Source organism: Myotis davidii, unplaced genomic scaffold, assembly GCF_000327345.1.
Source record: "Myotis davidii unplaced genomic scaffold, ASM32734v1 scaffold1413, whole genome shotgun sequence".
NCBI lineage: Eukaryota > Metazoa > Chordata > Mammalia > Chiroptera > Vespertilionidae > Myotis > Myotis davidii.
Genome location: NW_006286970.1, coordinates 590,319 through 601,203, shown reverse-complemented (window position 1 = coordinate 601,203; position 10,885 = coordinate 590,319). Strand labels below are relative to the sequence as shown.

Genomic DNA, 10,885 nt, shown 5'->3' with positions numbered 1-10,885 from the left:
GAGAAGGAAAGAAAGAAAGGGAGAAAAACATCTATCCGTTGCCCCAACCTGGGGATCAAACCTGCAACCCACGTATGTGCCCAGACCTTCTCTGAAATCAATTATATATATATATGTATATATATAATTTTTTTCTTTTTAAATTTGTGAAGTCTTCCTTGTCACTGTCATCAACAAAACCCTTGAATGTCTATTTTTATCTCTGGAGCCTTGCTCATGGTGCTCTGTGCTTCACTCCTGCCATCTTCCAGGTGGTTTCAACATGCTACATCGACCTCTCCGATTCCTCAGCCTGCTTACTACAGTACCTTATTATCAATGTTCAACTCCCAAACTCCTTCACAGCTACAGCGGTCTTTCTTACCCTCATAGCCAAAATTCTAATTTTCTTTTTACAAAAAAAAAATAAAGTCCCAAAATAGAAGGGAAAACCCCGGTATTAAAGTTTTTACAAAAAGAGAATCCATAACTGATGTTTTATTTGATGTCTAAGCTGTTATAGTTATTAAGAATTGTGTTTAACTTCATATAACTTAAAACAATAGTGGCTTAAACAAGACATTTCTTCCTTAAAAGAAATCTGGAGGTAGGCCAGTCTAGTGCTGGTCTAGCTTGTCAGTACATAGTCATTGGGATCTAAACCTGTTTTTTATTTCCAATCCTGTATTTGTGTATCTGACTTATTCCTTGATATCATCCCATAGGCCAAGATAGGTGCACAGTTATTTTGGCTCCAGCCATCTTCTCTGTAATCTCAGCATTAGGCTTGGGGAAGGGGTGGAGGACTAGGAGGCCTTCCAGCTAAGCAAACTCCCTTTGTCTACACAGCTTTCCTCAATCCCCTTATAATAGTTCTTATTTACATCTTATTAGCCAGGCTTTGGCCACCTGGTCACATCTCCCTGCAAGGGGAAGGCTAGGAAATGTAGTCTTTTAGGGAGGCCTGTTGCTGCCCCCAAATTAAATCAGGGTTCTGTTATTAAGGAAGAAAAGGAAAGGAATCAATATTGGGTGGCACTTAGCAATGTGTGCCACAGCAGTAATCAATGACCTCTCCTTTGAAAACATGGGAAATCCACTAGAGTATAAGTTCCACTATATCACCGGTGCCAATCACCCACCTGCCTTGTAGGGACTCAGTAAATAATGGGTGAATAATTTAATTTAATTGTGATTATTATTTTTCTCATTACAGGCACATATAGACAGATACATATAGAATACATAAAGCACTTGAATAGCGGAATAGTTCATTAATAGTGGAATATTAATTAATAAGCTTGTTAGTTATTAACAAGCTTCAGGGAAATTGCCAAACCCTGTTTCTTTTTTTAAATAGTAATTATAGTTAATGTTTATTGAGAGCATAGTATGTGTTTGTTGTTGTTTTTTTTAATCCTCACCCGAGGGCAGCAACCTTTCCATGCACAGGACAATGCTCAACCAACCGAGCCACTCCCACCAGGCCCTAACTGTTCCTTCTTAGACTCACAAGTTATCTTCTTAAATTTTGACACTTTGTGTAGCCTTGCTACTTAAAGTACACGGGAGCTGGCTAGAAAGGGCAGAATCTGAGGCTCCACTCCAAAGCTATTGAATCAGAACCTATATTTTAAACAACATGCCCAGGTAGTGCAAATGTACATTAAAATTTGGGGAGCTTTTTTGTGCTTTAAAAAAATACACTGAACCACAGATTTACCTGCACTCGAATTTTTTTTTCTGCACTCGAATTAAGGTAGTGTGTGTGTGTGTGTGTGTGTGATGTACCAGTGCTTCCCACCAGCTGGTTGGGATGATTTAAACCTGCAGGAAATAAGACAACATCAAATTGTATTTGTCTTAAAAGTTTCAATTACTAAAAGTGACCCTTACATAGGAGGTGGGGTGGAGACTAGTGTGTCCTGTGCAGTTGCTCAACACACACTCCCTCTCTGCCCGTTGGGCAGCTTCCCCAGGCCTGACAGCTGGGAGAGGGGCCAGAGGCTCAAAGCCGGCTGAGTAGCTGCTGCAGTGCCCTCAGGTGACTCCCGTGCCTTAAACCCCACTGTCTTGAAAATCAAGCAGTTAATTGCCTAGCAGGGATTAAGGTAGTTGTGAGAGTTGTTTGTCTGGTTGAGAGGTTTTAGCTCCGAGCTGGAATTTTTGACTCAGAAGTAAAAACTCTGGATTCTTTGTCTCTTTTTATCAAGTTTCTGGATAAATGGCTGGACTGAAGAGTTTTGCAGGTTTTGACAGAGCTCAACAGAGTAATTATTACTGGTACTGCCAAAGGTGAGGTGCTTTTTCTTGCTCAGTGAAAATGAAGGTTGCTTAGGGTTCTATTTCTTACATATTTTGGGGGCAATTTACAAACGATTGCTTTGAAAATGGGTGTTCTTACGCAGTTAAAGCAGAAGTCATACTTACTTGTAACTTTTGGGAAAGGAGAAAGTTCTGTGGTTTTGGACGACTCTGCCTTGGTTGCTGATGCCATTCCTGTCGTCTCCCCTCTACTATTAGAGTGAACCCTAAGTTCCAGTTCTACCAGAGGGACCCCTTTGGCAGCGGGTATGAGCAGCAGCACAGCTGTCGTCTTCCTGGCTGTGGCCGTGGTCCCTCAGTGGATGGAAATGAGCACACTTGGTCTGCGCATGGGCCCTCTGGACTCCCAGCTGGAACTCCCATTGCACCCGAGGTATCACTCTCTCAGTGGACCGTGTGTTGGTTGGTGTGCCCAGCGTGAAACATCTTTTTCCTACCTCACACCTCCACATCCTGCCATTCAGTTTCCCACAGCGGTGGCTTTTGCTCCCTATTGTAATACCAGAGAGTAACAGCTGATGACCCCAGAAATTTTGACTTGCAAACGATTTAAGTCCTCACTCTCTTCCAAAAACACAATAATAGGCTGATGCCTAATTTCTTGTTACTAAATTTTAGATGATCATCTTTCAGTAGATTTTACTCTTAAACACTTAAAATAGGACAGGAGGTAGGTTTGTTTGTTTTGTTTGTTTTTTTTTTGGCATTGTTTTGATACAGCAGTGAACATTAACACTTTTTAAAAGATATTTTAATATTTTGATTACTCAAGTAACCTATTTCTGAAAGCCTCCCCCCACTCCCACTTCCCCTTCCCCTCCCCACTTCAAGACAACGCTGTTGAAGTTGATCTTGTCCTCTAGATTTTCCCCCTGTACTCTTGCTAACTCAGTGTGATAGGGCTTTGTTTCTGTTTGAGGAGTTGGGAGCGCCTTGGGCAGGAATGGACTGTGTGGTATATACTTGTTCGCTTCTTGCTTGCTTCTGCTTATAGATTGCATCTGGAGCGCTTTCTTTAAAGCTGCCCATTTGAATGTGCTTCGAGTTTAGCTCATCCCTATGGACTAACATTTAAAAGTTCTCACTGCCTTAACAAACTTTTACTTATTTATCTTCAGGCATTTGAGTGTTGTTATTTTTTGGCTAAGAACAAATTCTGGAAGTGGAAGATTTGGATTAAAGGATATGTCATTTAAAATTTTAAACAGCAACTTACCAAAAACCTGCTTTCCAATATTGTTTGTAGGTGTGCTTGCTTCTGTTTTTTTGTTGTTGTTTGTTTTTCTGTGTGATTAGCCAATTGGACGAGCAAGGCAGGCATTTGTCTATTATTGAGTGCAAATATTTTTTCAGGTGTTTATTGGTATCTGTTTTCTGACTTAGTTGATGTTTTTTGCCTACCTTTCTTCTGGTGTGTTGTGCTCCTTTTTCTTGACAGTGTAAGGTGTTTACATATTAGGGAAATTAGCCCTTTGCAGTCAAAGTGTCACAGGCTTTTCTCCCCAGTTTATTGCCTGATGTGCACAGTGTCACTTTGTGTGATGGCCTTAGCCTTAACACCAGAGTTGAATTGAACAGCTAAGCCCTGTTTTTAAAACTTGTATTTGCTTGGCAATTTTTTTGCCCAGACTTTCATTTTCAGTTTTGCAAGTCTGTTTTAGGTGTGCCTCTTAGAGAAAATATCTTGTTAGACTTCTCACTATTTTTTTCTTTTAAACCCAACCTGGATTGTACCCTTTTAGCAGATGCTTCATCCTTCCTTCCTATTTAATAAAAAGGTAAATTTGTGTATTAAATAAAAAGGTAATACACAAATTGACCCAATGGCTGTTCTACCGGTCGCTATGATGCGCACTAACCACCAGGGGGCAGATGCTCAATGCAGGAGCTGTCCCCTGGTGGTCATTGTGTTCCCACAGGGGAAGCAGCACTCAGCCAGAAGCCCTGAGCCGGGCTCATGGCTGGTGAGCACAGCAGAGGTGGTAGGAGCCTCTCCTGCCTCCCAGCAGCACTAAGGACCCCTCAGGGGATGTCTGACTGCTGGCAGGGGGACTTCCCCCGAGGGGTCCTGGACTGCGAGAAGGCTCAGGCCAGGCTGAGGGTCCCCCCCCCCCCCCCCCCGCACAAATGTTGTGCAGTGGGCCTCTAGTATTATATATTGTTTTAAAATCTTGCTACATTGCCTGAGGTTTTAGCACATTTTTTTACCCATTTTTTTCTTTTTCTTTTTTTTGAGAGAGAAATGGTTTATCTGACTTATAGTGGCTATCTTTAGATCTTTAAATAGAGAAGTATCGGTTTGAGTATATTACCAACTCCAGAAATGAAACTATTTCTTTATCTCTCCACTCATGAATAAGAAATTAACACTTTTTTTCCTCTCCTTGCCACCCCTTCCCTTCTTCTCCCCATTTGTGTTGACACATGTTGATTTTTAATATTTCATTCTCTAGTCAAATTTTTGTTATAACATGCAGTTTTTCCTTCAAGAATTATATATTCTCTTTAATGGCTATGGTTACCATACTTGTGCCACCTGCCTGCTCTCTTAGTGGGAGTTCCCGGTTAGGAAACTTGGTGGGAGTTTTGGTCAGCAAAACTCAAGACTGTAAGACTCTCCAGTGAGTCTCACTCACCATCTTCACTTGAGTCTTCCCTAATAAGGTGCACCCTCTATGAGATGTCATGGCTTTTCCGCCCACTAGCACACCCAAAGCCCTAGCTCTTATTTCCTCAAGTGAAGGGGTTAGCCCAGGGGTCCTCAAACTTTTTAAACAGGGGGCCAGTTCACTGTCCCTCAGACCGTTGGAGGGCCAGACTATAGTTTAAAGAAAAACTAGGAACAAATTCCTATGCACACTGCACATATCTTATTTTGAAGTAAAAAAACAAAACGGGAACAAATACAATATTTGTATTTGCATGTGGCCCGCGGGCCATAGTTTGAGGACCCCTGGGTTAGACTCTCCATTTTGGCATTGTGTCCTGCTTAAGATTACAGGAGGTGATGTCTTCAAAATGATTCTCAGGTCTTTGGGTGTCCATCAGCACAACTTGCCCAAAGTACCTCCAACAGAGGAAAACCATTTATAGATGTGCCCTTCTTCAAGGACAACCAGCAGCATACACTCTCCAGGTGAACCTCATTCTGTAATGCTCTATCTCCAGACAGCTCCTGCTCCCTACAGCCTCTTAATTTAGGATCCATATTTACCAGAGTACATATTAAAAAGGAGGAAATGTGAAGTTACTTGGACATTGTATTAAAAGAAAGGTCTCATTGTTCAGGTCAGTTTTGCTCAATGGTTAGAATGTCGGCCCACAGATTGAAGGGTCAAGGGCATATACCTCAGTTGCATGTTCCCCAGCCCTGATAGGGACATGTGCAGGAGGCAACCAATCAATGTGTCTCTCTCATGTCAATGTTTCCCCCCCCCCCACCCTTCCACTCTCTCTAGAAATCAATGGAAAAAATATCTTCAGGTGAGGATTAAAAACACAAAGAGAGAGAGAGAGAGAGAGAGAGAGAGAGAGAGAGACTGACTCATTTAAGCACAGATTCTGGCTTCTTAGTCATTTCTAAATGGGAAAAAAATACATCAGAGGTGTGATTAAATTTATGGTAACCATATAATTTATTTTGCAAATCGGGACCTATTTCAGAGCAAAAGGGAGGCATACTTTCAGATAGATTGAAAAGAAGTGGTAGTGCAGCGGTTCTCAACCTGTGAACCATCCTGCATATCAGATATTTATGGTTCATAACAGTAGCAACATTACAGTTATGAAGTAGCAACGAAAATAATTTTATGGTTGGGGTCACAACATGAGGAACTATTTAAAGGGCCAAAAGGTTGAGAACCACTGAGGTAGTGGACCTTTGGCTTTCATTGCAATATGGTCCTTATTAGCAGGGGAGCTTAATTAAAGTCATTAGTGCCTCCAGCTAACTCAGCGCTTCCTGGATGGGCTGAATGCTTGGAACAGCTGTACACCCTTAACAAAAACAGGATTCCAACAGGTGCCTATAACGAGGAGTCATAGGAACTCATGGCCCAGTAGAGCAAACTGTCTGGGTTAACCAGCCAAGATCTATTTGGGGAATACTTCTGGAATTTCCTTCTCTCAGTATGTAAGGCGATGGTTGATTGGTTTCTTTTTCTGTACCCTCTGCATTTCCTTAAGCACCTCCTATCCCCATCCTCGGCTGAGCCATGGAGTTGGTGGTCTGATTAGAAGGTGTGGTGGGGGGATGTGCGTGTGGAGACTTTGCACATTGCCATCTGGAAAGAAGGCCTGAGCTCCAGGTGGAGAGTTGGGCTTCTAGTACGGGGACTGTGGCGACTGGACGCCAACATTCCTGGGGTCGGACGCCTGTCGCAGGCCCTAGGATGTCAGTTCTCAGACGCTTCAGAGAGGCCAGAGGCCTTTGTTGGGCTTGCTCCTCCTTTGTGGGTTTTCTTCTGCTGATATCGTTCACTCATTTCATAATTGTAATATATCATTTAAAGATTCTTCTAGTCAAAGTTCAAAAATAAATTTAATCTAAAGAGAGTTTAGTGTTTTAGATATTATTTGTGAGAGTTAGATTTTTCTAAGAAAGCCTGTGTGATAGTAAACCTTTAAATGAAATTTTTTTTCCTTAAAATAAAATACTGATTTTCATTGTAGGAAACCACAGCTTTGGCGGGAAACCAAGATGAAAACCTACTAGAAGGTAACGTAAAGCCTGTGTTGCAGTACTTAAAAACAAAACTGACAATCGCTAGAAACTGAAAGGTCCTACTGGAAAATACCAGCGTAGGTTGTCTAAGCCATTTTCTTTAACAATTCATCTACTCTTTGGAAATTGCCTCTGTGGGAACAGCTTTAGTGAAACCTCCTCTCTGGGTCTTTCTGAAGGACTGGGAAATGGGGGCATTCCCAAAAAATAAGACGATAAGTTGATTTTAGGATCTGCTTCCTCCATAAGTTTAGACTTTGGGATTAATTATGCTTTAATTTAGATTTTTAGGCAGAAAAGCATGAGGCGCTTGCTGTGGCCTTGGCTTCCTGGCAGCGGTTCTCAACCTTTGGGTCGCGATCCCTTTGGCGGTTGAATGACCCTTTCACAGGGGTCACCACTGCCTTAGGGTTATTGGTTCCTGGAGGACCCAGCAGGCCCCCTCTGTAGAGTCAGGTGTTTCTTCATGTAGTTCTTGATCTGTTTTGAAAAGACCAAAGTGTATCTGCCCAGAGAAGAACCCTGTTTCTGCATGTGTCTTATTCGAGGAAAAAAAACATTTGGCTTCTTTTATTTATTTTAAGTTATGGGGAAGAGGAATAGAAACAAAATGCAGAGAACACGTTGTCTGTTTCCTTATCAAATGTCTGTCTTATCACGTGTCCATCCGGTCTCTTCCCTACCCTCACCTCATCCCTACAACCCACTGCCTCTGTGATCTTATCAGATCTGGAGCATCCATCTCTGTAGTCCCAGGAGCCAGTACAAAGTCTGCATGTTATTTGGTGTTCAGTGTTTACTAGTAAATGGAATGAAATTGATGTTTAAAAGAAAACTAGGGGCAGTTCCAGTTTGTAGTACTTGATTGGAATATGAATAACAGGTGCTCATAGTAGCTGGGGGGATGGGGTGGATTTCATTCTGACTAAAGTGTGTCTATGCTCCCTGTTTTTATCAGTTCTTCAGAAACTGTCTATAAAAAGAACAGAAAAAGACATACAATAAGACTGTGCTTTCTGGGGCCAAACTGCCAGAGTTCAGATCTCTCTTACTGGCTCTGTAATTCCACATTAATTAATCTCCAGTGCATTGGTGTTCCCACCTGTAAAAGGGATTTAAAACCTACTTCCTATGAAATGAGGGCAGTAGCTCTAAAGTGTTTTTAAGTGTTTTCACAGGTTTTGGCACATAATAACCACTCGAGGGTTAGCTATTTACAGATCTGGAGCAGCTCTGTCCAGTAGAAATGTATGGGAAACACAAATCCACCCACATAGGTAGTTCTACATTTTCTAGTAGCCAAATTCAAGAAACAAAAAGAGACAGGGAAAATTAATTTAAATATTTTAACCTTAATCTAATATAGTCAGAATATTATTTCAACGTGTAATCAATATAAACATTTAATGAGACTTAAAAAATTTTAATACTAAGTTTTCACAACGTAATGTATGTTTACATCACGTTTCACTTAAGATTAGCCATATTTCAGGTGCTTGATAGCCAGTGTGGCTAGTGGCTACAGCATAAGTCTAGAAGGCCCACAGGTTTAGGAAAGATGTAATGAGTTTGACTTTTATGGGCTTCTATTGTCCCTATGGCCAACATCACTGGAAGGGCCTAGTTCATTAATCTAGGTTCCTAGCTGACGTTTGTTTTCTAGGCCACAGCCACAAGAGAGAGAGTGCTCATAAGCATGCGCTCCTGACACCTTTCCCCTGACCAGGAACATGCAGAGTCAGGAGCCTTTTAGCAAACAACTGCCCAAGACAAAGAGGTAAAGGACCTAACACATGACTTTAGGGGAAAAAAATTTCACAACATTCAGGGAAAAATAGAAACATCTAGCCATTGCTGGTTTGGCTTAGTGGATAGAGCTACAGCCTGTGGACTGAAGGGTCCCAGGTTCAGTTCCGGTCAAGGGCACATGCCCAGGTTGCGGGCTTGATCCCCAGTAGGTGGCTTACAGAAGGCGGCTGATCAATGATTCACTCTCATTATTGATGTTTCTATCTCTCCCTCTCCCTTCCTCTCTGAAATCAGTGAAAAATAAATAAATAAATAAATACACACACACACACACACACACCCACACACACACACACACATATATAAATAGAAACATCTAATATTATGACTAGAAGTTCTCAAAGGAAAGATGGTTCCAAGGGATAAAAACTCTAAAGAACAAGTGCTGGGATCTTTCTCAGTATCTAAAAGGGTTCAGGAATCTGGAGAAGGGGCTGCACATAAATTAATAAAGAGACTAGAAATATAAATTTGGAATACATGGGGAGCCAGAGGAGACTTAGCTATAGTAACCAAGTTCTGTCTATCTCTGGACCAGGGCTTTTTGGCCTATAGCAAAGCAGATAATACATACCAAAAGGTAAAGTTTGGTATACAGTAGGGATTGTCAAGTTGGGGGAACTGCCCTCTGCTGTCTGGCAGCAGGCAGTCATACGTATCTTCAGGTTTGGGGAAGTGTCTACAGCTGTTCAGCTGTTTGGCCAGCAGCAGGTAATAACATGTAGATTTTCAGGTTTGGGGAAATACTTTCAGCTATTCCAGCAGGCAATAATATGTATCTTCAGCCCTGCTGAAGTCTCAAGGTTCCATCAACCTTTTGATGAAACTTCTTGCATTTATGACATGCTGGAATTAGCCTCCAGCAAACAAGAATCTGACAACACAGTCACAAATGACTCCAGTGCAGAAAAATAAGAAGTAGCTCATGAAACTTATATGATGGGCGGGAGCTATTAGGTGATCTTGGTTCTAAAATGATAAATACAGAAGGACATCACATTAGTGAGTTCAGGCTGCTATAACAAAATAATGCAGACTGGGTAGCTTTAACAGCAAATGTATTTCTTGCGGTTCTGGACAGTGGAAAGTCCAAAATTAGGTGCCGCTGATTCGGTTTCTGGTGAGGGCTCTCTTCCTGGCTTCAGATGGCCACCCTCTCATATCCCCATGTGGTAAGGAAGAGAGATCTAGAGCTCTGCTGTCCTTTTTTTAAGGCACTAAGCCCGTGGATCTAGGGCCCTATACTTATGATCTCATCTCACCCTAATTATCTCCCAAAGACCCCATCTCCAAATAGCATCAAATTGGAAGTTAAAGTTTCAACATGTGAATTTGGGGGGCGGGGAGGCACAAACTGTCTGTAACAGGCATATCCTCTATAATAAAAAGCAAATATGCAAATTGACCAGTGGAACTACTGGTCGCTATGATGCACACTGACCACCATGAGGCAGATGCTCAACGCAGGAGCTACCTCCTGATGGTCAGTGGGTTCCCACAGGGTAAGCGCTGCTCAGCCAGAAGCCGGGCTCACAGCTAGTGAGTGCAGCAGTGGTGGCGGGAGCCTCTCCTGCCTCCATGGCAGTGCTAAGGATGTCCGACTGATGGCTTAGGCCCGCTTCCTGCTGGGAGCAGGCCTAATCCGTCAGTCAGACATAACCTGAGGGCTCCCGGACTTCGAGAGAGCGCAGGCACCGGGACTCTAGTAAATAAATATGAGTAAATAGCATGAACACGTGAATATTAGGAAGCACATTATGGCCCTAAATGAACTAAGGCTTGCAAAAGTTTTAAAGGAAAACAGAAAAGGCTTCTACAGTTACATTCAATACAAGGAGAAAAAAATGGACTATATTTAAAAAGTCAGTGATCTTGGAAATCTGGCAACTTTAACTCAACATCTAGGTCTGATGTTTTCATGATAACATAATACCACATCTCATCACAGGGTTTCAGGTTTCAGAGAAGGATGGTCAGGCTCCTCTCTTTTTCTAAATTAGTTGTTATATATATATAATTTGTGCATATACCAGTCTGTTAACTAAGTAG

The 10,885-nt window shown here is 41.9% G+C and overlaps 1 protein-coding gene across 1 annotated transcript in view; it reads left to right on the top strand.

Annotated features, from left to right (window-relative positions):
• Window positions 1–1,991: 1,991 nt before the first annotated feature.
• Window positions 1,992–10,885, top strand: part of LOC102769867 (chromosome unknown open reading frame, human C6orf52) — a 9,664-nt gene continuing 770 nt past the window's right edge. The window contains 3 exon segments of the mRNA XM_015560668.1: window positions 1,992–2,274; window positions 2,503–2,677; window positions 6,976–7,021. Coding sequence (XP_015416154.1) covers window positions 2,204–2,274; window positions 2,503–2,677; window positions 6,976–7,021 — 292 coding nt within the window. The 5' untranslated portion in view covers window positions 1,992–2,203.